This window comes from Agelaius tricolor, unplaced genomic scaffold (genome assembly GCF_023055355.1).
Source record: "Agelaius tricolor isolate 1412-34295 unplaced genomic scaffold, bAgeTri1.0.p SCAF_102, whole genome shotgun sequence".
NCBI lineage: Eukaryota > Metazoa > Chordata > Aves > Passeriformes > Icteridae > Agelaius > Agelaius tricolor.
This window is the reverse complement of record NW_027269362.1, coordinates 136,766-164,413: the sequence shown is the minus strand read 5'-3', so window position 1 is coordinate 164,413 and position 27,648 is coordinate 136,766. Positions and strand designations below refer to the sequence as shown.

General features: G+C 45.4%; 1 protein-coding gene and 2 long non-coding RNA genes across 3 annotated transcripts; 1 reads left to right on the top strand and 2 right to left on the bottom strand.

Moving 5' to 3' along the window:
* Positions 1–76: 76 nt before the first annotated feature.
* Positions 77–26,434, top strand: ATP1A3 (ATPase Na+/K+ transporting subunit alpha 3; the record flags this gene model as incomplete). The annotated part of the gene is made up of 17 exons (XM_071419253.1): positions 77–438; positions 724–953; positions 2,120–2,330; positions 2,717–3,038; positions 3,208–3,441; positions 3,844–3,988; positions 4,486–4,901; positions 6,410–6,469; positions 8,071–8,274; positions 11,326–11,439; positions 13,041–13,175; positions 15,614–15,731; positions 17,883–18,151; positions 21,105–21,303; positions 23,007–23,116; positions 24,871–25,005; positions 26,338–26,434. Coding segments are annotated over 17 exons (3,324 nt in total), but the record flags the coding sequence as incomplete, so codon positions are not given.
* Positions 18,856–20,483, bottom strand: LOC139586105 (uncharacterized). The gene is made up of 3 exons (XR_011677466.1): positions 20,380–20,483; positions 19,130–19,190; positions 18,856–18,964 (listed from the first exon to the last, which is right to left on the bottom strand). It is a non-coding gene; the product is annotated as an uncharacterized lncRNA (long non-coding RNA).
* Positions 19,273–20,331, bottom strand: LOC139586104 (uncharacterized). The gene is made up of 4 exons (XR_011677465.1): positions 20,079–20,331; positions 19,955–20,016; positions 19,678–19,779; positions 19,273–19,428 (listed from the first exon to the last, which is right to left on the bottom strand). It is a non-coding gene; the product is annotated as an uncharacterized lncRNA (long non-coding RNA).
* Positions 26,435–27,648: the final 1,214 nt, after the last annotated feature.

The following is a 27,648-nucleotide window of genomic DNA, read 5'->3' as shown; positions in this document are numbered from 1 at the left end:
GCAAATTCGGGGATTTTGGGGGAGATTTGGGGGGAATTGGCCAAATTCGGGGATTTTGGGGGGAATTTGAGGGGAATTGGGCAAATTTGGGGATTTTGGGGCTCTTTGGATTTTTCTATCTCTGTTTTTGGGGTTTTTGGGGTTTTTTTGGGTTTTTTGGGGGGGTTTTTGGGGGGGTTTTTTTGGATTTTTTGGGGGGTTTTTTGGGGTTTTTTTTTGTTTTTTGGGGGGTTTTTTGGGGGTTTTTTGGGGTTTTTTTTGGGGTTTTTTTTTGGGTTTTTGGGGGTTTTTTTGGGGTTTTTTTGGGTTTTTTGGGGTTTTTTTGATCTCATTTTGGCGGCGTTTCTCTGCCGGTTTTGGGGCCACATTTTGGGGTGTTTCAGTGGAATTTTGGGGTAATTTTGGGGTATTTCAGTGTAATTTTTTTGGGGTGTTTCAGTGTAATTTTGGGGTAATTTTGGGGGTATTTCAATGTGATTTTTTGGGGGTATTTCTGTGTAATTTTTTGGGGTGTTTCAGTGTAATTTTGGGGCTATTTTAGTGTAATTATTTTGGGCTATTTCAGTATAATTTTGAGGTATTTCAGTGTAAGTTTTTGGGGCTATTTAAATGTAATTTTTGGGGTATTTCTGTGTAATTTTGGGGGTATTTAAATGTAATTTTTGGGGGGTATTTAAATGTAATTATTTTGGGCTATTTCAGTATAATTTTGGGGTATTTCAGTGTAATTTTTGGGGTATTTCAGTGTAATTTTGGGGGGTGTTTCAGTGTGATTTTTTTGGGGTATTTCAGTGTAATTTTTGGGGTATTTCAGTGTAATTTTTGGGGTATTTCTCTGCCATTTTTGGGGTATTTCTCTGCAGTTTTTGGGTTCTATTTCTCTGCCATTTCTGGGGGTCTATTTTGGGGCTATTTCGGGCAATTTCGGGCCGTTTCTCTCCCGTTTTTGGGGTGTTTTGGGTGATATTTCTCTGTGGTTTTTGGGGGGCTATTTCGGGCAATTTCGGGCAATTTTCGGGCAATTTCCCTCCTGTTTTTGGGGTGTTTTGGGTGATATTTCTCTACTGTTCTGGGGGGATATTTCGGGCAATTTCGGGCTATTTGGGGCAATTTCGGGCAGTTTTGGTCCATTTCTCTCCCATTTTTGGGGGTGTTTTTGGGGGTCTATTTCGGGCAATTTTCAGGCTGTTTCCCTGCCGTTTTTGGGGTGTTTTGAGTTCTATTTCTCTGTGGTTTTTGGGGGCTATTTTGGGCCGTTTCTCTCCCATTTCTGGGGGTCTATTTCGGGCAATTTCGGGCAATTTTTGGGCCGTTTCTCTCCTGTTTTTGGGGATCTATTTTGGGGGTCTATTTTGGGCAATTTTCGGGCTGTTTCTCTGCCATTTTTGGGGTGTTTTGGGTTCTATTTCTCTGTGGTTTTTGGGGGGCTATTTTGGGCTGTTTTGGGCTGTTTCTCTCCCATTTTCGGGGGTCTATTTTGGGGCAATTTTGGGCAATTTCGGGCCGTTTCCCTGCCGTTCTTGGGGATTTTTGGGGGGCTGTTTTGGGCCGTTTCTCTCCCGTTTTGGGGTGTTTTGGGTTCTATTTCTCTGTGGTTTTTGGGGGTCCATTTTGGGCTATTTCGGGTTATTTCCCATTTTTGGGGTGGTTTTGGGTTATATTTCTCTGCCATTTTTGGAGTGTTTTGTGTGGTTATTTCTCTGCCATTTCTGGGGGGATATTTCGGGCAATTTTGGGCCGTTTCCCTGCCGTTTTTGGGGGTGTTTTTGGGGGTCTATTTGGGGCAATTTCGGGCAATTTTGGGCCATTTCTCTCCCATTTTTGGGGGGCTATTTCGGGCATTTTTGGGCCGTTTCCCTGCTGTTCTTGGGGATTTTTGGGAGCCTATTTTGGGCTGTTTCCCTGCCGTTTTGGGGGTCTATTTTGGGGCTATTTCGGGCAATTTTCAGGCCGTTTCCCTCCTGTTTTTGGGGTGTTTTTGGGGGTTTTGGGGGGTCTATTTTGGGCAATTTCGGGCAATTTCCCTGCTGTTTTTGGGGGGCTATTTTGGGCCGTTTCACTCCCGTTTTTGGGGGTTTTTGGGTTATATTTCTCTGCCATTTCTGGGGGGCTATTTCAGACAATTTCGGGCAATTTTTGGGCTGTTTCTCTCCCGTTTTTGGGGTATTTTGGGTTCTATTTCTCTGTGGTTTTTGGGGGTCTATTTGGGGCTATTTTGGGCTGTTTCGGGCCATTTCTCTCCCATTTCTGGGGTGTTTTTGGGGGTCTATTTGGGGCAATTTCGGGCAATTTTGGGCCGTTTCTCTCCTGTTTTTGGGGTGGTTTTGGGGGTTTTTGGGGGGCTATTTCGGGCAATTTCCCTCCTGGTTCTGGGGGTGTTTTTGGGGGGTCTATTTTGGGCAATTTTCGGGCCGTTTCTCTCCTGTTTTGGGGTGTTTTTGGGGGTTTTTGGGGGGGATATTTCGGGCAGTTTTGGTCCATTTCCCTCCCATTTTTGGGGGTGTTTTTGGGGGGTCTATTTTGGGGCAATTTCGGGCAATTTTCGGGCCATTTCCCTCCTGGTTTTGGGGGTGTTTTTGGAGTCTATTTTGGGGCAATTTCGGGCAATTTTCGGGCCATTTCTCTCCTGTTTTGGGGTGTTTTTGGGGGTTTTTGGGGGGGATATTTCGGGCAATTTTTGGGCCGTTTCCCTCCTGTTTTTGGGGTGTTTTTGGAGTCTATTTTGGGGCTATTTCGGGCAATTTCGGGCAGTTTCTCTCCTGTTTTTGGGGTGTTTTGGGTTCTATTTCTCTGTGGTTTTTGGGGGTCTATTTGGGGCAATTTCAGGCAATTTTGGGCCATTTCTCTCCCATTTCTGGGGGCCTATCTGGGGCAATTTCAGGCAATTTTGGGCCATTTCACTCCCATTTTTGGGGATTTTTGGGGGGTCTATTTCGGGCAATTTTGGGCCATTTCTCTCCCATTTCTGGGGTGTTTTTGGGGGTCTATTTGGGGCTATTTCGGGCTGTTTCTCTCCTGTTTTTGGGGTGGTTTTGGGGGTTTTTGGGGGGCTATTTCGGGCCGTTTCCCTGCCGTTTTGGGGGTGTTTTGAGTTCTATTTCTCTGTGGTTTTTGGGGGGCTGTTTTGGGCCGTTTCTCTCCCATTTCTGGGGGTCTATTTCGGGCAATTTCGGGCCGTTTCCCTGCCGTTTTGGGGGTCTATTTCAGGCAATTTTCGGGCTGTTTCTCTCCTGTTTTGGGGTGGTTTTGGGGGTTTTTGGGGGTCTATTTTGGGCAATTTTCGGGCCATTTCCCTCCTGTTTTGGGGGTGATTTTGGAGTCTATTTTGGGGCAATTTCGGGCAATTTTCGGGCCATTTCCCTCCTGTTTTTGGGGGTTTTTGGGGGTCTATTTCGGGCAATTTCGGGCAATTTTCGGGCCATTTCCCTCCTGTTTTTGGGGGTTTTTGGGGGTCTATTTCGGGCAATTTCGGGCAATTTTGGGCCATTTCTCTCCCATTTTTGGGGGGCTATTTCGGGCATTTTTGGGCCGTTTCCCTGCTGTTCTTGGGGATTTTTGGGAGCCTATTTTGGGCTGTTTCCCTGCCGTTTTGGGGGTCTATTTTGGGGCTATTTCGGGCAATTTTCAGGCCGTTTCCCTCCTGTTTTTGGGGTGTTTTTGGGGGTTTTGGGGGGTCTATTTTGGGCAATTTCGGGCAATTTCCCTGCTGTTTTTGGGGGGCTATTTTGGGCTGTTTCTCTGCCGTTTTTGGGGGGCTATTTTGGGCTGTTTCGGGCCGTTTCACTCCCGTTTTTGGGGGTTTTTGGGTTATATTTCTCTGCCATTTCTGGGGGGCTATTTCAGACAATTTCGGGCAATTTTTGGGCTGTTTCTCTCCCGTTTTTGGGGTATTTTGGGTTCTATTTCTCTGAGGTTTTTGGGGGTCTATTTGGGGCTATTTTGGGCTGTTTCGGGCCATTTCTCTCCCATTTCTGGGGTGTTTTTGGGGGTCTATTTGGGGCAATTTCGGGCAATTTTGGGCCGTTTCTCTCCTGTTTTTGGGGTGGTTTTGGGGGTTTTTGGGGGGCTATTTCGGGCAATTTCCCTCCTGGTTCTGGGGGTGTTTTTGGGGGGTCTATTTTGGGCAATTTTCGGGCCGTTTCTCTCCTGTTTTGGGGTGTTTTTGGGGGTTTTTGGGGGGGATATTTCGGGCAGTTTTGGTCCATTTCCCTCCCATTTTTGGGGGTGTTTTTGGGGGGTCTATTTTGGGGCAATTTCGGGCAATTTTCGGGCCATTTCCCTCCTGGTTTTGGGGGTGTTTTTGGAGTCTATTTTGGGGCAATTTCGGGCAATTTTCGGGCCGTTTCACTCCCATTTTTGGGGGTGTTTTTGGGGGTCTATTTCGGGCAATTTCGGGCAATTTTGGGCCATTTCTCTCCCATTTTTGGGGGGCCATTTCGGGCATTTTTGGGCCGTTTCCCTGCCGTTCTTGGGGATTTTTGGGAGCCTATTTTGGGCTGTTTCTCTGCCGTTTTGGGGTCTATTTTGGGGCTATTTTGGGCAATTTTCGGGCTGTTTCCCTCCTGGTTTGGGGGTGGTTTTGGGGGGTCTATTTTGGGGCAATTTCGGGCAATTTTCGGGCCATTTCTCTCCTGTTTTTGGGGGTGTTTTTGGGGGGTCTATTTTGGGGCAATTTCCGGCAATTTCCGGGCAATTTCCCTGGGAGCTGCGGGGCCGCCGGCCGGGTCTGGGGGTGCCTCCCGGGGGTCTCGGGGAGCCCCAGTAACGGCGCCCCCCAGTTCGGCGGCTCCGACAGCTACCGCGTGGCCACCACGCAGGACAAGGGGGGCGACAAGGAGTCCCCCAAAAAGGGCAAGAGCAAAACCCGGGACCTGGACGACCTCAAGAAGGAGGTGGCGATGGTGAGTCCGGGCTTGGGAGGGGGAAACTGGGGGAAATTGGGGGGATTTTGGGTAAAATGGGGGGTTTGAGGGGTTTGGAGGGGGATTTGGGGTGGAAATGGGGGATTTGGGGGGGATTTGGGGGGAAATTTGGGGGGTTTGGGGGGATTTGGGGGGATTTTGGGGGTGAAATGGGGGAAATTGGGGGGATTTTGGGTAAAATGGGGGGTTTGGGGGGAATTGGGGGGAAATTTGGGGGTTGGGGGGAAAATGGGGGATTTGGAGGGAAATTTGGGGGATTTGGGGGTAAAATGGGGGGATTTTGGAGAAATTGGGGGGATTTGGGGGGAGTTTGGGGGGTTTGGGGGGGAAATGGGGGATTTTGGGGGAAATTGGGGGGATTTTGGGGGGAAATTGGGGGGGATTTTGGGGGAAATGGGGGGTTTGGGGAGGATTTGGGGAGGTTTGGGGGGATTTTGGGAGGTTTGAGGGGGTTTGAGGGTAAAATGGGGGAATTGGGGAAATTGGGGGGGATTTTGGGGGAAATTGGGATTTTGGAGAGGTTGGGGGGGAAATTGGGGGGAAATTGGGGGGATTTGGGGGGAAAATGGGGGGGATTTTGGGGGATTTTGGGGGGTTTGGGGGGAAATTTGGGGGGATTAGGGGGGATTTTGGGGGTGAAATGGGGGAAATTGGGGGGTTTGGGGGGATTTGGGGAGGTTTGGGGGGGGATTTGGGGGGAAATTAGGGGGGATTTGGGGGTAAAATGGGGGATTTGGGGAAATTGGGGGGATTTGGGGTTGAAATGGGGGAAATTTGGGGATTTGGGGGGGATTTGGGGGGTTTGGGGGGAGTTGGGGGGAAATTTGGGGGTTTGGGGGGAAAATGGGGGATTTGGGGGAAATTTCAGGGTAAAATGGGGGATATTGGGGAGGATTTTGGGGAGGTTTGGGGGGAATTTGGGGGGAATTTGGGGGATTTGGGAGGTTGGGGGGTTTGGGGGACTTTGGGGGGAAATTTGGGGAGGATTTTGGGGGGTTTGGGGGGAAATTTGGGGGTAAAATGGGGGGATTTGGGGTGGAAATTTGGGGGAGGTTTGGGGGGAGATTTGGGGGGTTTGGGGGGAGTCTGGGGGAGATTTGGGGGTAAAATGGGGGATTTTGGGGGGGATTTTGGGAGGTTTGAGGGGGGAGTTTGGGGGGATTTTGGGGGTAAAATGGGGCATTTGGGGAAATTGGGGGAGATTTTGGGGGGTTTGGGGGAGGTTGGGGAGGTTTGGGGGGAAATTGGGGGAAATTGGGGGACATTTGGGGCTTGGGGGGTTTGGGGGGGATTTTGGGGGGGATTTGGGGGTAAAATGGGGGATTTGGGGGGATTTCTGGAATTTTGGGGGCATTTCTGGAATTTTAGGGGGGATCCCGGAATTTTGGGGGCATTTCTGGAATTTTGGGGGGATTTCTGGAATTTTGGGGGGAATCGCAGAATTTTTTGGGGCATTTCTGGACTTTTGGGGCGCCCCCTCCCCACAGACAGAGCACAAGATGTCGATCGAGGAGGTCTGCAGGAAATACAACACCGACTGCGTCCAGGTACGTTTTGGGCTCAATTCCGGGGATTTTGGGGCTCCCGTGGGACTCTGGGCTGCTCCTGGCATTTTTGGGCCGTTTTTAATTCATTTTTAGGCCATTTTTTAGGCGATTTTTAGGTCCTTTTAAGGTCATTTTTAGGTGGTTTTTAATTCAATTTTAGGTCCTTTTTAGGTGATTTTTAGGTGTTTTTTAGGTGATTTTTAGGTCCTTTTTAGGTCATTTTTGGTTCATTTTCCGGTCATTTTTGGGTCCTTTTTAAAGTCATTTTTCAGTAATTTTTAGGTATTTTTTTCACCATTTTTTTCACCATTTTTGAGTCCTTTTTTTCAGGCGAACTCTCCCAAATTTCTCCAAGTTCCAAATTTCTGCGAACCCTGGGCTTTGCCTCCTCCCCTTTTTGGGAATTGTTTTAGGGCAATTTCTGGGTGGTTTTGGGGCTATTTTTAGGCCACTTTTAGTCCATTTTTAGGTAATTTTTTGGTTCATTTTTAGGTAATTTTTTCATTCATTTTCAGCTCACTTTTAGGTTCATTTTTAGGCCATTTTTAGGCCATTTTTGGTTCATTTCTAGGTCATTTTTGGTTCATTTTTAGGTCACTTTAGGCCATTTTTGGTTCATTTTTAGCTCATTTTTTTGGTTCATTTTCAGGTTATTTTTCGTTCATTTTTAGGTCACTTTAGGTCATTTTTAGGTTCATTTTCAGGCCATTTTTTGGTTCATTTTTAGCTCATTTTTGGTTCATTTTTTGGTTCATTTTCAGCCCATTCTTAGTCCACCTTTACTTCCTTTTCCCCTCATTTTTTAGCTCATTCATCTGCCACATTCATGTCCATTTTCAATTCAATTTTCCCCCATTTTCCCCTCAATTTTCCCCATTTTTTTCCCCATTTTCCCCTCGATTTTCCCCATTTTTTCCCCCATTTTCCCCTCGATTTTCCCCATTTTTTCCCCCATTTTCCCCTCGATTTTCCCCATTTCTTTTCCCCATTTTCCCCTCGATCTTCCCCATTTTTTTTGCTCTTTTCCCCTCGATTTTCCCCATTTTTTTTGTTGCTCTTTTCCCCGTTTTCCCCTCGATTTTCCCCATTTTCCCCTCGATTTTCCCCTCGATTTTCCCCTCGATTTTCCCCTCGATTTTCCCCATTTTTTTTCCCATTTTCCCCTCGATTTTCCCCATTTTTTTCCCCATTTTCCCCATTTCTTTTCCCCATTTTTTTTGCCGTTTTTCCCCATTTTCCCCTCGATTTTCCCCATTTCTTTTCCCCATTTTCCCCTCGATTTTCCCCTTTTTTTTTCCCCATTTTCCCCATTTTTTTTCCCATTTTCCCCTCGATTTTCCCCATTTTTTTGTTGCTCTTTTCCCCGTTTTCCCCTCGATTTTCCCCATTTTCCCCTCGATTTTCCCCTCGATTTTCCCCTCGATTTTCCCCTCGATTTTCCCCATTTCTTTTCCCCATTTTCCCCTTTTTTTTTTCCCCATTTTCCCCTCGATTTTCCCCATTTTTTTTCCCCATTTTCCCCTCGATTTTCCCCATTTTTTTCCCCATTTTCCCCATTTTTTTCCCCATTTTCCCCCCTAACTCCCCCGATTTCCCCCCAGGGCCTGACGCACAGCAAAGCCCAGGAGATCCTGGCCCGGGACGGCCCCAACGCGCTGACGCCCCCTCCCACCACCCCCGAGTGGGTCAAGTTCTGCCGCCAGCTCTTCGGGGGCTTCTCCATCCTGCTCTGGATCGGGGCCATCCTCTGCTTCCTGGCCTACGGCATCCAGGCGGGCACCGAGGACGAGCCCTCCAACGACAACGTGAGAGAAACGATAAAAAAAGCTGAATTTTTGGGATTTTTTTGGGGTTTTTTTCGATTTTTTTTGGGGTTTTTTTGGGATTTTTTTGGGTTTTTTTCAGGGTTTTTTTGGGTATTTTTTAAGGGTTTATTTGGACTTTTAGGGGATTTTTTGGCGGGTTTTTTTCAGGATTTATTTGGATTTTTTTTTTTAATTTTCTGGGTTTTTTTGGGGTTTTTTTCTGAATTTATTTGATTTTTTTGGAGATTTTTAGGGGATTTTTTTCAAAATTTTTTGGGATTTTTGGGATTTTTCTGGGGATTTTTAGGGTTTTTTTAGGCTTTTTTTTTGGGGGTTTTTTCAGGATTTATTTGGATTTTTTTCAGATTTTTAGGGGATTTTTTTCAAATTTATTTGGGATTTTTTTGGATTTTTCGAGGTTTTTTTCAGGGATTTTTTTGAGGATTTTTTTAGGATTTTTTTGGGTTTTGTTCAGGGATTTTTGGGATTTTTTTGGATTTTTAGGGGTTTTTTAGGCATTTTTTGGGTGTTTTTTTCTGAATTTATTTGAATTTTTTGAGATTTTTTGGGGGATTTTTAGTGGGTTTTTTTTGGGTTTTTTCCTGAATTTATTTGATTTTTTTTGAGATTTTTTAGGGATTTTTTTTCAGATTTATTTGGACTTTTTTGGGATTTTTTTGGGGGATTTTTTGAGGATTTTTTGGAGGATTTTTTCATGGATTTTTTGCAGATTTATTTGGATTTTTTTGAGGATTTTTCAGGGATTTTTTTGGGTTTTTTTGGGGTTTTTTGGGTGCAGTTCTGCCGGCTGCTCTTGGGGCCATTCTCTGCTTCCTGGCCTACGGCAGCCAGGCGGGCACCGAGGACGAGCCCTCCAATGACAACGTGAGAGAAACCACATGAAAATCTGAATTTTTGGGGTTTTTTCGGGGGTTTTTTTGGGTATTTTTTAGGGTTTATTTGGATTTTTAGGGGATTTTTTTGGGTTTTTTTATCAGGATTTATTTGCATTTTTTTTTTATTATTTTGGGGGTTTTTTTGGTTTTTTGTGGTTTTTTTTCCTGAATTTATTTAAATTTTTTGGGGATTTTTTGCAGATTTATTGGGATCTTTTTGGGGATTTTTAGGGTTTTTTTAGGCCTTTATTCGGTTTTTCTTTCTGAATTTATTTGTATTTTTTGGAGTATTTTGGGGATTTTTTTTTCAGATCTATTTGGATTTTTGGGAGATTTTTGTGGGGATTTCTAGGGGTTTTTTTGGGTTTTTTTCCTGAATTTATTTGAATTTTTTTTTTTAGTTTTTTTGGGGATTTTTTTTTCAGATTTATTTGCATTTTTTTTTGTGAGATTTTTTGGGATTTTTTTTCAGATTTATTTGGATTTTTTTGAGGATTTTTTCAGGGATTTTTTGAGGATTTTTGAGGATTCTTTGGGGAATTTTTCAGGGATTTTTTGGGGTTTTTTTGGGGTTTTTTGGGTGCAGTTCTGCCGGCTGCTCTTGGGGCCATTCTCTGCTTCCTGGCCTACGGCAGCCAGGCGGGCACCGAGGACGAGCCCTCCAACGACAACGTGAGAGAAACCACATGAAAATCTGAATTTTTGGGGTTTTTTCGGGGGTTTTTTGGGTATTTTTTAGGGTTTATTTGGATTTTTAGGGGATTTTTTTGGCATTTTTTTTCAGGATTTATTTGAATTTTTTTTATTATTTTGGGGGTTTTTTGGGGTTTTTTTTGTTTTTTTTTTATTTTATTTTTTTAGGGTATTTTTTAGGATTTATTTGGATTTTTAGGGGATTTTTTCGGTTTTTTTTCCAGGATTTAGTTGGATTTTTTTCTTAATTTTTGGGGGTTTTTTGGTTTTTTTTTAGGTTTTTCTTTCTGAATTTATTTGAATTTTTTTGGAGTATTTTTGGGGATTTTTTTCAGATTTTTTGGGATTTTTCGGGGGTTTTTTTTCAGGGATTTTTTTGAGGATTTTTCGAGTTTTGTTCAGGGATTTTTTGGGATTTTTTGGGATTTTTAGGGTTTTTTTAGGCTTTTTTTGGGTTTTTTTTCTGAATTTATTTGAATTTTTTGAGTATTTCTGGGGATTTTTTGCAGATTTATTTGGATTTTTGGAGGATTTTTCTTGGTATATTTTTACGGGTTCTAGTGGTTTTTTTGGGGTTTTTTCCTGAATTTATTTGAAATTTTTTGGAGGTTTTTTTTTGGATTTTTTTCAGATTTATTTGGATTTTTTGGGGATTTTTCTGGGGATTTTTAAGGGTTTTTTAGGCGGTTTCTTTTTTCTGTTTTTTTTTTTTTTTTTTCCTGAATTTATTTGAATTTTTTGGTGTATTTTTGGGTATTTTTTGCAGATTTATTTGGATTTTTTGGGGATTTTTCTGGGGTTTTTTTAGGGGTTTTTAGGCATTTTTGGGGGAATTAAATTTTTTTTTTTCTTTTATTTTGGGCGGATTTCTTTCGTTCTTTTGGGTTTTATTTGGGCTGTTTTTGGGGAGATTTTTTTGGTTTCTTTTTTTTGGGTTTTTTTTCCGGATATTTTTGGTTTCTTTTTTGAGGGGGCAAAGTTTTGGGGATTTTTTTTTTTTTTTCTTTTCTTCTTTTCTGTTTGGTTTTTTTTTTTTTTTTTTTTTTTGTTGGTTTTTTTTGAGGGGATTTTTGGGGATTTTTTTAAAATTTTTGGGGTCGGGTTTTTTTTTTGTTTTTTTTTTTTTAATGGTGAGTTTTTGGGTTTTTTTTTTTTGCTTTTTTGTTTGGGTTTTTTGGTTTGTTTTTTGAGGGGATTTTTGGGGATTTTTTTTTAAATTTTTGGGGTCGTTTTTTTTTTTGGTTGGTTGGTTTTTTGTGTTTTTTTTTTTTATGGTGAATTTTTGGGTTTTTTGGTTTGTTTTTTGAGGGGATTTTTGGGGATATTTTTTTTAATTTTTGGGGTCGGTTTTTTTTGTTTTTTTGTTTTTTTTAATGGCGAGTTTGGGGATTTTTTTGGGGGTTTTTTATTGTGCCAAAAACCCCCAAAATGACCCAAAATCCTTCATTTTCGTGCCCCTCAGCTGTACCTGGGCATCGTCCTGGCCGCCGTCGTCATCATCACCGGCTGCTTCTCCTACTACCAGGAGGCCAAGAGCTCCAAAATCATGGAATCCTTCAAGAACATGGTGCCCCAGGTGCGCTTTGGGGCCAAAAACGCCGATTTTGGGGTTTCTGCTTCCAGGGGCCGGAATTGGGGCCGGGGCCGCTCCCGTTTTGGGGCGGAAAATCCGAATTTTCGGCTCCGGGGGCGGCGCCGGGAGTTGGATTTTGGGGAGGGATTTTGGAGGGGCTGGAGGAGAAATTTGGGGATTTTGGGGATTTTTTGGGGATTTTTTTTTAATATATTTTTGGGATTTTTTTTTTTTAATTTTTTGGGATTTTTTTAAATATATTTTTGGGATTTTTTTCTTAATTGTTTGGGATTTTTTTTTTATTTTTTGGGATTTTTTTTAGGATTTTTTTCATAGGGGTTTGGGGTTTTTCTTGGGGGAAAAATGGCAATTTTGGGGAAGAATTTAATTGGGGTATGGAGGAGAAATTTGGGGATTTTTTGGGATTTTTTGGGGATTTTTTTTTAATATTTTGGGATTTTTTTTAGGATTTTTTTCATAGGGGTTTGGGTTTTTTTGGGGGGAAAAATGGCAATTTTGGAGAAGAGGAGAAGATTTTAATTGGGGTCTGGAGGAGAAATTTGGGGGTTTTGGGGATTTTTTGGGATTTTTTTTTAAGATATTTTTGGGATTTTTTAAAAAATTGTTTGGAAATTTTTGGGATTTTTTTTAATATTTTTGGGATTTTTTTAGGATTTTTTTTAATAGGGGTTTGGGGGTTTTTTTGGGGGGGAAAAATGGCAATTTTGGGGAAGATTTTAATTGGGGTCTGGAGGAGAAATTTGGTGGTTTTGGGATTTTTTGGGATTTTTTTTTTTAATATTTTTGGGATTTTTTTAAAAAATTGTTTGGAATTTTTTTGGATTTTTTAAAAATATTTTTGGGAATTTTTTAAAATTGTTTGGGATTTTTTGGGATTTTTTTTTTAAATATTTTTGGGAATTTAAAAAAATTGTTTGGGATTGGGATTTTTTGGGATTTTTTAATATATAGTTTTGGGATTTTTTAAAAAATTGTTTGGGATTTTTTTTGGATTTTTTTGGATTTTTTAAAAATATATTTGGGAATTTTTTTAAATTGCTTGGGATTTTTGGGGATATTTTTAATATTTTTAGGATTTTTTTTAATTGTTTGGGATTTTTTTTTAATATTTTTGGGATTTTTAAAAAATATTTTTGGGATTTTTTTTTTATATTTTTTGGGAATTTTTTTAAATTGTTTGGGATTTTTTTAAAATATTTTTGGGATTTTTTTAAAATATTTTTTGGAATTTTTTTGGATTTTTTAAAAATATTTTTGGGAATTTTTTTAAATTGTTTAGGATTTTTTTTAATATTTTTGGGATTTTTTTTTAATATTTTTGGGAATTTTTTTTTAATTGTTTGGGATTTTTTGGGGGGATTTTTTAGATTTTTTTAAAGATTTTTTAGGATTTTTTGGGGGGGACCTTTTAGCATTTTTTTCCAGGGTTTAAGCGGATTTTTTTGGCGGGGCAGAAAGACATGAAAAAGCCAATTTTGGGGGGAATTTTGGGGGGAATTGTGGGGGGTTTCTGGGGTTCTGCCTGCCGGGGAATCCCCGAAATTCCCAAAATCCCCGGAATTGCCGAATTTCCGGGTTTGCAGCAAGCCCTGGTGATCCGGGAGGGGGAGAAGATGCAGGTGAACGCCGAGGAGGTCGTGGTCGGGGACCTGGTGGAGGTCAAGGGCGGCGACCGCGTCCCGGCCGACCTCAGGATCATCTCGGCCCACGGCTGCAAGGTGGGGCCCCAAACCCGGGGAAATCCGCCCCAAAAATGCCCTGGGAAATCACCCAAAAATCCTGGGAAATAACCCCAAAAATCCGGGGAAACCACCCCAAAAATGCCCTGGGAAATCACCCAAAAATGCCCTGGGAAACTGCGACAGAAATACAGGGAAATAGCCCCAAAAATCCGGGGAAATCGCCCCAAAAATACCCTGGGAAATTGTGCTAAAAATACTGGGAAATAGCCCCAAAAATCCGGGGAAATCGCCCCAAAAATGCCCTGGGAAATCACCCAAAAATACCCTGGGAAATTGTGCCAAAAATCCGGGGAAACTGCCCCAAAAATACCCTGGGAAATCACCCAAAAATACCCTGGGAAATTGCACCAGAAATCCCGGGAAATAGCCCCAAAAATCCGGGGAAACCGCCCCAAAAATACCCTGGGAAATTGTGCCAAAAATCCTGGGAAATAGCCCCAAAAATCCGGGGAAATCGCCCCAAAAATGCCCTGGGAAATCACCCAAAAATGCCCTGGGAAATTGTGCCAGAAATGCCCTGGGAAATCGCGCTGGAAATACAGGGAAACCACCCCAAAAATCCCGGGAAATCGCCCCAAAAATGCCCTGGGAAATTGCGCCAGAAATCCCGGGAAATTACCCCAAAATATTGTGGGAAATGGCGCCAAAAATACCCTAGGAAATTGCACCTGAAATCCCGGGAAATCGCACCAAAAATGCCCTGGGAAATGAAGCCAGAAATCCTGGGAAATTGTGCCAGAAATGCCCTGGGAAATCGCGCTGGAAATACAGGGAAATCGCCCCAAAAATGCCCTGGGAAATTGCGACAGAAATCCCGGGAAATAGCCCCAAAAATACCCTGGGAAATTACAACAGAAATCCCGGGAAATAACCCCAAAAATGCCCTGGGAAATTGTGCCAAAAATCCCGGGAAATTGCAGCAAAAATCCGGGGAAATCGCCCCAAAAATACCCTGGGAAATTGTGCCAAAAATCACAGAAAATCGCCCCAAAAATGCCCTGGGAAATAGCCCCAAAAATCCCGGGAAACCACCCCAAAAATGCCCTGGGAAATTGCCCCAAAAATCCGGGGAAATCGCTCCAAAAAATCCGGGGAAATCACCCCAAAAATGCCCTGGGAAATTGCGACAGAAATACAGGGAAATTACCCCAAAATATTGTGGGAAATTGCACCAGAAATCCTGGGAAATCGCCCCAAAAATGCCCTGGGAAATTGTGCTAAAAATCCCGGGAAATTGCACCAAAAATCCCGGGAAATTGCCCCAGAAATACCCTGGGAAATTGCGAGAGAAATACCGGGAAATCACACCAAAAATCCTGGGAAAAATCACATTAAAGTATCCTGGGGAAAGTGCCCCAAAAATCCCGGGAAACCGCCCCAAAAATACCCTGGGAAATTGTGCCAGAAATCCTGGGAAATTGTGCCAGAAATACAGGGAAATTACCCCAAAATATTGGGGGAAATTGTACCAAAAGTCCTGGGAAATTACCCCAAAAATACCGAGAAATTGCCCCAAAAATGCCCTGGGAAATCTCTCCAGAAATCCCGGGAAATTGCCCCAAAATATTGTGGGAAATTGTACCAAAAATCCTGGGAAACTGCCCCAAAAATGCCCTGGGAAATTGCAACAGAAATACAGGGAAATCACCCCAAAATATCGTGGGAAATCGCGCCAGAAATTTTCCCAAAACCCTTGGAATTTTCAGGGAATTTTCCCAAAAATTCCCATAATTTTCCCCAATTCCCCTGAATTCACCCCAAAACCACCAAAATTCACCCCAAATTCCTGGGAAATTTCCCCCCAAATTCCCCCAAAATTCACCCCAGATTCACCCCAAAATTCACCCAAAACCCCCAGAATTTTCAGGAAATTTCCCCAAACTGCCATAATTTTCCCAAAATCCCCATTTTTCACCCCAAAATCCCTTTCTCAGGTGGACAACTCCTCTCTGACGGGCGAATCGGAGCCCCAGACTGCACCCACGACAAACCCCAAAATCCACCCCAAAAACCCCAAAATTCACCCAAAAACCCCAAAATTCACCCAAAACCCCGGGAATTTTCAGGGAATTTTCCCAAAATCCCCGTTTTTCACCCCAAAATCCCTTTCCCAGGTGGACAACTCCTCCCTGACGGGCGAATCGGAGCCCCAGACTGCACCCACGACAAACCCCAAAATCCACCCCAAAATCCCCATTTTTCACCCCAAAGCTCCCGGAATTTTCCCAAAATCCCCGTTTTTCACCCCAAAATCCCCGTTCCAGGTGGACAACTCCTCTCTGACGGGCGAATCGGAGCCCCAGACTGCACCCACGACAAACCCCAAAATCCACCCCAAAATCCCCATTTTTCACCCCAAAGCTCCCGGAATTTTCCCAAAATCGCCGTTTTTCACCCCAAAATCCCTTTCCCAGGTGGACAACTCCTCTCTGACGGGCGAATCGGAGCCCCAGACGCGCTCGCCCGACTGCACCCACGACAACCCCCTGGAGACGCGCAACATCACCTTCTTCTCCACCAACTGCGTCGAGGGTGAGCCCCAAAATTTGGGGGCGATTCGAGGCATTTTGGGGCCACTTTCAGGGTCTTTTTTTTTTCCTGGGTTTTTTCCCGTCTTTTTTCCCATTTTTTTCCATTTTTTCCCTTTTTTTTTCCATTTTTTTCCAATTTTTTTCCTTTTTTTTTCCAATTTTTCCCCATTTTATCTGTTGCTTTTCCTGTTTTTTCCCTGTTTTTTTTTCCATTTTTTTCCAATTTTTCCCCATTTTTTTCTGTTGTTTTTCCTGTTTTTTTCCTGGTTTTTTTTTCCTGTTTTTTTTCCTGGGTTTTTTTTTCCTGTTTTTTTCCTGGTTTTCCCATTTTTTCCTGTTTTTTCCCCTTTTTTCTGTCTTTTTTTTCCATTTTTTCCCCAATTTTTTCCCATTTTTTCTGGTGTTTTTCCTGTTTTTTCCCTGGTTTTTCCCTATTTTTTTCCAATTTTTCCCCATTTTTTCCTGTTGTTTTTCCTGGTTTTTTCCTGTTTTTTTTTTCCTGTTTTTTTTTTCCTGTTTTTTTTTTCCATTTTTTCCAATTTTTTCCCATTTTTACCCATTTTTACCTATTTTTCACCATTTTCACCATTTTCCCCATTTTTTCCCCCAATCCCCAGGCACGGCTCAGGATGTGCTGACCTCAGGCACTCCAGAACCTCTTTTGAGACCATTTTTCCCCCTTTTTTCCCACTTTGCTCCATGTTGAGGCCATTTTGAGGCCATTTTGGTCAATTCCCATTGTTTCCCATTTTTCACCATTTTCACCATTTTTTCCCCCAATCCCCAGGCACGGCTCAGGATGTGATGACCCCCAGGCACTCTGGGACCTCTTTTGGGACCATTTTGACCCCACTTTTCTCCATTTCGAGGCCATTTTGTGCAAATCCCCCCTTTTTCACCATTTTCACCGATTTCCCGGTTTTTTCCCCTGTTTCCCATGCACGGCCCGGGGCGTGGTGACCCCAGGTGATCCAGAACCTCTTTTGAGACCATTTTTTCCCATTTTGACCCCACTTTGCTCCATTTTGAGGCCATTTTGGGTCAATTTCCCATTTTTCCCCATTTTTTCCCATTTTTCACCATTTTCACCATTTTTTCCCCCGTTTCCCAGGCACAGCTCAGGACATGATGACCCCGGGCACTCCAGAACCTCTTTTGGGACCATTTTTTCCCATTTTGACCCCACTTTGAGGCCATTTGGACACCACTTTGGGTCAATTCCCATTTTTCCCATTTTTTCCCATTTTTCACCACTTTCACCAATTTCCCGTTTTTTCCCCCCGTTTCCCAGGCACGGCCCTGGGTGTAGTGACCCCAGGCAATCTGGAACCTCTTTTGAGACCATTTTGGAGCCATTTTGAGGCCATTTTGAGGCCGATTTGTAGCCATTTCAAGGCCATTTTGTGCAAATTTCCCCATTTCCTCACCATTTTCACCAATTTCCCGTTTTTTCCCCCGTTTCCCAGGCACGGCTCAGGACACGATGACCCTGGACACTCCAGGACCTCTTTTGGGACCATTTTGACCCCACTTTTCTCCATTTTGACACCATTTTGTGTCAATTCCCATTTTTTCCCATTTTTTTCCATTTTTCCCATTTTTCACCATTTTCACCATTTTTTCCCTGTTTTTTCCCAATCCCCAGGCATGGCCCGGGGCATGGTGACCCCAGGCACTCCAGAACCTTTTTTGGAGCCTTTTTGAGGCCATTTTGGGGCCGATTTGGAGCCATTTCGAAGCCGTTTTGTCCAAAATCCCCCTTTTTCCCCATTTTCACCAATTTCCCTGTTTTTCCCCCCGTTTCCCAGGCACGGCCCGGGGCATGGTGACCCCAGGTGATCCAGAACCTCTTTTGGGACCATTGTGGAGCCATTTTGACGCCATTTTGTGTCAATTTCCCATTTTTTCCCATTTTTTCCCCATTTTCCCCAATTTTTCCCCATTTTTCCCCATTTTTCACCATTTTCACCATTTTTTCCCTGTTTTTTCCCAATCCCCAGGCACGGCCCCGGGCATGGTGACCCCAGGCACTCCGGGACCTCTTTTGGGACCATTTTGAGGCCATTTGGAGCCATTTTGAGGCCGTTTTATGTAAATTCCCCCTTTTTTCCCCATTTTCACCGATTTCCCCGTTTTTCCCCCCGTTTCCCAGGCACGGCCCGGGGCGTGGTGATCGCCACGGGTGACCGCACGGTCATGGGCCGCATCGCCACGCTGGCCTCGGGGCTGGAGGTGGGCAAGACGCCGATCGCCGTGGAGATCGAGCACTTCATCCAGCTCATCACCGGCGTCGCCGTCTTCCTCGGCATCTCCTTCTTCATCCTCTCGCTCATCCTCGGCTACACCTGGCTCGAGGCCGTCATCTTCCTCATCGGCATCATCGTGGCCAACGTGCCCGAGGGGCTGCTGGCCACCGTCACCGTGAGTGGCTGGGAGGGACTGGGACAAACTGGGATTGAGATATTGGGGATTGAAATTGAGATATTGGGGACTGGGATGGACTGGGATGGACTGGGAGCCACTGGGAACAAACTGGGAGTTACTGGGATGGACTGGAAGGGAGTTACTGAGGTGTAAAGTGGAACTGGGATGGACTGGGAGGGACTGGGAGCGACTGGGATGGACTGGGAGGGACTGGGAACAAACTGGGAGTGACTGGGATGGACTGGGATGGACTGGGAGCCATTGGGACCAAGATATTGGGGATTGAGATTGAACTGGGATGGACTGGGATGGATTGGGAGGGACGGGGAGCCACTGGGAACAAACTGGGAGCGATTGGGAGTGACTGGGATTGAGATATTGGGGATTGAGATTGAGATATTGGGGACTGGGAGGGACTGGGATGGACTGGGATGGACTGGGAGGAACTGGGATGCACTGGGAGCACTGACCATCATCTTCCTCATCGGCATCATCGTGGCCAACGTGCCCGAGGGGCTGCTGGCCACCGTCACCGTGAGTGGCTGGGGGCAACTGGGACAAACTGGGAACAAACTGGGATGGACTGGGATTGAGATATTGGGGATTGAGATTGGACTGGGATGGACTGGGGTTGAGATATTGGGGATTGGGATGGACTGGGATGGACTGGGAACAAACTGGGAGTGATTGGGAGTGATTGGGAGTGACTGGGATTGAGATATTGGGGACTGGGATGGACTGGGAGGGACTGGGAGGGACTGGGATGGACTGGGATGGACTGGGATGGACTGGGAGCAAACTGGGAGCAAACTGGGAGGGACTGGGATGGACTGAGACTGAGATATTGGGGATTGGGATGGACTGGGAGGGACTGGGATGGACTGGGAGCCACTGGGAACAAACTGGGAGTTACTGGGATGGACTGGAAGGGAGTTACTGAGGTGTAAAGTGGAACTGGGATGGACTGGGAGGGACTGGGAGCCACTGGGATGGACAGGGATGGACTGGGATTGAGATATTGGGGATTGAGATTGAACTGGGATGGACTGGGAGGGACTGGGATGGATTGGGAGTGATTGAGAGGGACTGGGATTGAGATATTGGGGATTGGGATGGACTGGGAGTGACTGGGAGGGACTGGGAGGGACTGGGATGCACTGGGAGCATTGACCATCATCTTCCTCATCGGCATCATCGTGGCCAACGTGCCCGAGGGGCTGCTGGCCACCGTCACCGTGAGTGGCTGGGAGGGACTGGGACAAACTGGGAACAAACTGGGATGGACTGGGATTGAGATATTGGGGATTGGGATGGACTGGGAACAAACTGGGAGTGACTGGGAGCGACTAGGATGGAGATATTGGAGTGTAAAGTGGAACTGGGATGGACTGGGATGGACTGGGAACAAACTGGGAGGGACTGGGATGGACTGAGACTGAGATATTGGGGTGTAAAGTGGAACTGGGATGGACTGGGATGGACTGGGAGGAACTGGGAGCCACTGGGAGCCACTGGGAACAAACTGGGAGTGACTGGGAGTGACTGGGATTGAGATATTGGGGATTGAGATTGAGATATTGGGGACTGGGAGGGACTGGGATGGACTGGGAGGGACTGGGAGCAAACTGGGAGGGACTGGGATGGACTGAGACTGAGATATTGGGGATTGGGATGGACTGGGAGCCACTGGGATGGACTGGGATTGAGATATTGGGGATTGAAATTGGACTGGGATGGACTGGGAGCGACTGGGACCAAGATATTGGGGATTGGGAGTGACTGGGAGGGACTGGGAGCCACTGGGAACAAACTGGGAGTGATTGGGAGTGACTGGGATTGAGATACTGGGGATTGAGATTGGACTGGGAGGGACTGGGATGGACTGGGATGGACTGGGAGCCACTGGGAACAAACTGGGAGTGACTGGGATGCACTGGGAGCATTGACCATCATCTTCCTCATCGGCATCATCGTGGCCAACGTGCCCGAGGGGCTGCTGGCCACCGTCACCGTGAGTGGCTGGGAGGGACTGGGAATGAACTGGGACAAACTGGGATGGACTGGGATGGACTGGGAGCAACTGGGAACAAACTGGGATGGACTGGGATGGACTGAGACTGAGATATTGGGGATTGAGATTGGACTGGGAGGGACTGCGAGCCACTGGGATTGAGATGTTGGGGACTGGGAGTGACTGGGATGGACTGGGATGGACTGGGAGCCACTGGGAACAAACTGGGATGGACTGGGAGAGAAACTGGCGCCATTTTGGGGGGAATTTTTGGCATTTCCCCCCCAAACTGAAGCTCCCAGACCCCGTTTCCCCCCCAGACCCAACTTCCGCCCCAAACCGAAGCCCCCAGACCCAATTTAGAGACCCCAGACCCAATTTGGGGACCCTCCAGAACCCCCAAAATCCACCAGAATTTGGGTGTTCTTCAACTGAAGGTTCCTCCAGGTCCTTTCAGCTCCAATCTTGACCGAATTTCTCCGGGATTTTTGGCATTTCCGCCCCAAACCAAAGCCCCCAGACCCCGTTTCCCCCCCAAACCGAAGCCCCCAGACCCATTTAGAGACCTCAGACCCATTTCAAACCCCCTCAAACCCTCAAGGATTTGGAGATCCACCTACAGAAGGTTCCTCCAGGTGCTTTCGGCTCCGATTTTCACCAAATTTCTCCGGGATTTTTGGCATTTCCGCCCCAAACCGAAGCCCCCAGACCCATTTAGAGACCCCAGACCCATTTCAAACCCTCAGGGATTTGGAGATCCACCTACAGAAGTTTCCTCCGTGTGCTTTCGGCTCCAATCTTGACCGAATTTCTCCGGGATTTTTTGGCATTTCCACCCCAAACCGAAGCCCCCAGACCCATTTCCCCCCCAAACCGAAGCCCCCAGACCCCGTTTCCCCCCCAAAGCGAAGCCCCCAGACCCATTTCCGCCCCCTCCAGGTGTGCCTGACCCTCACTGCCAAGCGCATGGCCAGGAAGAACTGCCTGGTGAAGAACCTGGAGGCCGTGGAGACGCTGGGCTCCACCTCCACCATCTGCTCCGACAAGACCGGGACCCTGACCCAGAACCGCATGACCGTGGCCCACATGTGGTTCGACAACCAGATCCACGAGGCCGACACCACCGAGGACCAGTCGGGTCAGCACGGGGCACTGGGAGGGACTGGGAGGGACTGGGAGGGACTGGGGGGGACTGGGAGGGACTGGGAGGGACTGGGATAAACTGGGAGGGACTGGGAGGGACTGGGAGGGATTGGGATAAACTGGGAGGGACTGGGAGGGACTGGGAGGGACTGGGAGGGATTGGGATAAACTGGGAGGGACTGGGAGGGGAATGGGGGGGACTGGGAGGAATGGGAGGGACTGGGAGGGGATTGGGAGGGACTGGGGTAAACTGGGATAAACTGGGGGGGACTGGGAGGGACTGGGATAAACTGGGAGGGGACTGGGAGGGACTGGGAGGGACTGGGAGGGACTGGGAGGGGATTGGGAGGGACTGGGAGGGGTTTGGGGGTCACTGGGAGGGACTGAGGGGGGATTGGGAGGGACTGGGGGGGACTGGGAGGGACTGGGAGGGGTTTGGGATAAACTGGGAGGGGATTGGGATAAACTGGGATAAACTGGGGGGGACTGGGAGGGATTGGGAGGGACTGGGAGGGACTGGGGGGGACTGGGAGGGACTGGGGTAAACTGGGATAAACTGGGAGGGGAAAATGGGGGGCACTGGGAGGGACTGGGAGGGGATTGGGATAAACTGGGAGGGGATTGGGAGGGACTGGGAGGGACTGGGGGGGACTGGGAGGGACTGGGATAAACTGGGAGGGACTGGGAGGGGAAAATGGGGCAGATTTGGGGGGGTTTTGGGTGGGTTTGGGTGGGATTTGGGGGTGTTTAAGGAAACTGGGAGGGACTGGGAGGGGATTGGGATAAACTGGGAGGGACTGGGAGGGGATTGGGATAAACTGGGAGGGACTGGGAGGGACTGGGGGGGACTGGGGGGGACTGGGAGGGACTGGGAGGGGTTTGGGATAAACTGGGGGGGGGACTGGGAGGGAGTGGGGGGGACTGGGAGGGACTGGGAGGGGATTGGGAGGGGTCTGGGATAAACTGGGAGGGGATTGGGAGGGACTGGGAGGGGAAAATGGGGGAGGTTTGGGGGGGTTTTGGGGGTTTTGGGATTTGGGTTTTTTGGGGGGGGTTTTGGGGGTGTTTAGGGCAACTGGAACAAACTGGGAGGGACTGGGAGGGGTCTGGGGGACACTGGGAGGGGATTGGGGGACACTGGGGGGCACTGGGAGGGGAAAATGGGGGAGTTTTGGGGGGGTTTTGGGTGGGTTTGGGGGTGTTTAAGGAAACTGGGAGGAACTGGGAGGGACTGGGATAAACTGGGAGGGACTGGGATAAACTGGGAGGGACTGGGAAGGGAAAATGGGGGAGTTTTGGGGGGTTTTGGGCAACTGGAACAAACTGGGAGGGACTGGGAAAGGGTTAAAGGGGGATTTGGGGTTACTGGTTTGTACTGGGAGGGACTGGGAGGGGAAAATGGGGGAGTTTTGGGGGAGATTTTGGGGTTTTTTGGGGGGGACTGGGAGGGAGAGGACGGGAAGGAGGACACGAGTTTGGGACAGTTTTGGGGCAATTTTGGGGCAGTTTGGGGGCCGGCAACGTCACCGAATGGGCTCAAATTGATCCGCGCTGGTTTATACCGGTCCGTAGCGGTTTATACCGGTTTGTTACTGGTTTATACTGGTCCATACCGGTCCATACCGGTCTGTTACTGGTTTATACCGGTCCATACTGGTCCATACTGGTCCGAACTGGTGTCTGACCCCTCTCCCCCAGGCACGGCGTTCGACAAGAGCTCTCCCACGTGGGTGGCGCTGAGCCACATCGCCGGGCTCTGCAACCGCGCCGTCTTCAAGGGCGGCCAGGACAACGTGCCCATCCTCAAGGTGCCACTTTGGGGCGGTTTGGGGCGTTTTGGAGGGTTTTTATAAAAAAAAAATAAATTTAAAAAAAATTGGGAATTTTTTGGGATTTAATTGCGATTTTTTTGAGGGTTTTTTGGGGTTTTTTTGGAGATTTTTTGCGGATTTTTTAATAATTTTTTAGGATTTTTCAGGGGATTTTATGGGGATTTTTTAGATTTTTTTAAAATTTATTTAATTAAAAAATTAAAAATATTTTGATTTTTTTAGGACTTTTTAGGGGGTTTTTTTGAGTTTTTTTTTTGGGGGGGATTTTTTGGGATTTAATTGCGATTTTTTGGAGTGGTTTTGGGGGTATCTTGGAGGGTTTTTTTTTGAGATTTTTTGCAGATTTTTAAAAAATGTTTTAGGATTTTTTTTGGGGAGTTTTTTAGATTTTTTTTTTAAATTTTTTAGTATTTTTGAGAGATTTTTTTTAGGACTTTTTGCTTTTTGGGGGATTTTTTTGGTTTGTTTTTGGTTTTTTTTGAGGATTTCTTGGGATTTAATTGCAATTTTTTGAGGGAAGTTTTTTGAGTGCTTTTGAGTGTTTTTTGGAGATTTTTTTTTTTGAGATTTTTTGTGGATTTTTTAGAATTTTTTTAGGATTTTTTTCAGGGAATTTTTTTGAGAGTTTTTAGATTTTTTTAAATTTATTTTTTGTATTTTTGAGAGGTTTTTTTTAGGACTTTTTGGGGGATTTTTTTGGGTTTTTTTTTTTTTTTTGGAGGGGGATTTTTTGGGATTTAATTGCAGGATTTTGGGGGGGAGTATTTTGAGTGTTTTCGGGGGGTTTCTTGGAGGTTTTTTGGAGATTTTTTTAGAGATGTTTTAAATTTTTTAACATTTTTTTAGGGTTGAATTTCCCAATTTTTTTGGGCTTGAAATTCCCAATTTTTTTGGGTTTCCACCCCAATTTTTGGGGTTTGCAATTCCCAATATTTTGGGGGTTGAAATTCCCAATTTTGGGTTTGCAATTCCCAACTTTTGGGGTTGAAATTCCCAATTTTTTTGGGTTTCCACCCCAATTTTTGGGGTTGCAATTCCCAATATTTTGGGGGTTGAAATTCCCAATTTTGGGTTTGCAATTCCCAACTTTGGAGTTGAATTTCCCAATTTCTGGGGTTTGAATTCCCAATTTTTTGGGGTTTGCAATTCCCAATTTCTTTGGTGTTGCAATTCCCAATTTTTAGGGCTTGAATCCCCAATTTTTTGGGGTTGAAATTCCCAACTTTTGGGGTTGAAATTCCCAACTTTTGGGGTTGAATTTCCCAATTCTTTGAGTTTGAAATTCCCAATTTTTTTGGGTTTCCATCCCAATTTTTGGGGTTGAAATTCCCAATTTTTGGGGTTTGAATTCCCAATTTTTTTGGGTTTCCACCCCAATTTTTGCGGGTTTCAATTCCCAATTTTTTTGGGTTTGAAATTTCCAATTGTTGAGGTTGCAATTCCCAATTTTTTTGGGCTTGAAATTCCCAATTTTTTTGGGTTTCCACCCCAATTTTGGGTTTGAAATTCCCAATTTTTTGGGTTTCCATCCCAATTTTTGCGGGTTTCAATTCCCAATTTTGGGGGTTTGAAATTCCCAATTTTTTGGGGGTTTGGAATTCCCAATTTTTTGGGTTTCCACCCCAATTTTTGCGGGTTGAAATTCCCAATTTCTGGGGTTTGAATTCCCAATTTTTGGGGTCTGAATTTCCCGAATTTCGGGATTCTCACCCCGATTCCGGGCTCCGCAGCGCGACGTGGCCGGGGACGCCTCGGAGTCGGCGCTGCTCAAGTGCATCGAGCTCTCCTCGGGCTCCGTCAAGGTCATGAGGGAGAGGAACAAGAAAGTGGCCGAGATCCCCTTCAACTCCACCAACAAATACCAGGTAACCCCCAAAAAAACCGCACCGAAAAAACACCAAAAAAACAAAAAAAAACCCCACCGAAAAAACCCAAAAAACCGCATCAAAAAACCCCAAAAACCGCACCGAAAAAACCCAAAAAACTGCACCAAAAAAACCCCCAAAAAACCGCACCGAAAAAACCCCAAAAACCGCACCGGAAAAACACCAAAAACCGCACCGAAAAAACCCCAAAAACCGCACCGAAAAACACCAAAAAACCGCACCGAAAAACACCAAAAAAATGCACCGAAAAACCCCCAAAAAACCGCACCGAAATACCCCAAAAAACAAAAAAAAACCCCAAAAAACCGCACCGAAAAAACCCCCAAAAAACCAGCAAAAACCCAAAAAAAACGCATCAAAAAACCCCCAAAAAACCGCATCAAAAAACCCCAAAAACTGCACCGAAAAAACCCCCAAAAAACCGCACCGAAAAAACCCCAAAAACCGCACCGAAAAACACCAAAAAACCGCACCGAAAAACACCAAAAAAATGCACCGAAAAACCCCCAAAAAACCGCACCGAAATACCCCAAAAAACAAAAAAAACCCCCCAAAAAACTGCACCGAAATACCCCAAAAAACTGCACCGAAAAAACACCAAAAAACAAAAAAAAACCCCACCGAAAAAACCCAAAAAACTGCATCAAAAAACCCCAAAAACCGCACCGAAAAAAACCCAAAAACCGCACCGAAAAACACCAAAAAACCGCACCGAAAAACACCAAAAAAATGCACCGAAAAACCCCCAAAAAACCGCACTGAAAAGCCCCAAAAAACCGCACCGAAAAAACCCCAAAAAAACCACCAAAAACCAAAAAAACCCCACCAAAAACCCAAAAAAACCCCACCAAAAGCCAAAAAAACCACCCAAAACCCAAAAAAACACCCAAAAAATACCAAAAACAAAAAAAACCACCAAAAAAAAAAAACAAACCACCAAAACCCCAAAAAACCATCAAAACCCAAAAAAACCCCCACCATAAACCAAAAAAACCCCACCAAAAACAAAAAAAACACCAAAAACCCAAAAATCCCCCACCAAAACCCAAAAAACCACCAAAAACCAAAAAAAAAACCACCCAAAAAATGAGGGGAAACAACAACAACCCGAGGGGAACCCAAAAACCCAAAAAAACACCAAAAACCAAAAAAAAAAAAAAAACACCAAAAAAAATGAGAGGAAACACCAAAAAACCCGAGGGGGACACAAAAAACCTGAAGGAGAAACTGAAAACACCAAGGGGAACCCAAAATATATCCTGGGATTCCCAAAATCCCCAAAAGACCCAAAACCGGCATTTTTCACCCCAGCTGTCGATCCACGAGACCGAGGACCCCAACCACACCTTCAAAAAAATCCCCAAAAATTGAATTTATTTCCCCTCCTGGTTTGTCAGGTAAATAGAAATTTTGGGGACCCTCCCCAAAATTAACAAAAAAATCTTAAAAAAAAAATCCCAAATTCCCATTTTTTCACCCCAGCTGTTGATCCGCAAGGCTGAAAAAATCGCCTTTAAAAAATCCCCAAAAATTGAATTTATTTCTCCTCCTGTCTGGTTGGGTAAATAACCCCAACGACGCCTTTAAAAAATCCCCAAAAATTCAATTTATTTCCCATTTTGGGTGGTCGGGTAAATAACGCCTGGTCGGGTAAATAACCCCAATAACGCCTTTAAAAAAATCCCCAAAAATTCAATTTATTTCCCATTTTGGGTGGGAAAATCCCCACCTGGACGGCCCAAACCCCCCCCTAAAAAATATCCCAGAATTCCCAAAATTCCGAAAAGTCCCAAACCCGGCGTTTTTCGCCCCAGCTGTCGATCCACGAGACCGAGGACCCCAACGACGCCTTTAAAAAAATCCCCGAAAATTCAATTTATTTCCTGTTTTGGGTGGGAAAATCCCAACCTGGATGGCCCAAACCCCCCCCAAAGAGAATCCTGGTATTCCCAAAATCCCCAAAAGACCCAAAACCGGCGTTTTTCACCCCAGCTGTCGATCTGCAAGACTGAAAAACCTCCAATAACACCTTTAAAAAATCCCCAAAAATTCAATTTATTTCCCATTTTGGGTGGTTGGGTAAATAATGCCTGGTCGGGTAAATAACCCCAATAACACCTTTAAAAAATCCCCAAAAATTCAATTTATTTCCCATTTTGGGTGGTTGGGTAAATAATGCCTGGTCGGGTAAATAACCCCAATAACACCTTTAAAAAATCCCCAAAAATTCAATTTATTTCCCATTTTGGGTGGTTGGGTAAATAATGCCTGGTCGGGTAAATAACCCCAATAACGCCTTTAAAAAATCCCCAAAAATTCAATTTATTTCCCATTTTGGCTGGTCGGGTAAATAACCCCAACGACGCCTTTAAAAAATCCCCAAAAATTCAATTTATTTCCCATTTTGGGTGGGAAAATCCCCACCTGGACGGCCCAAACCCCCCCCCCAAAAATATCCCAGAATTCCGAAAATCCCGAAAAGACCCAAAAAGGCCGTTTTTCGCCCCAGCTGTCGATCCACGAGACCGAGGACCCCAACGACAACCGGTACCTGCTGGTGATGAAGGGCGCGCCCGAGCGCATCCTGGACCGCTGCTCCACCATCCTGCTGCAGGGCAAGGA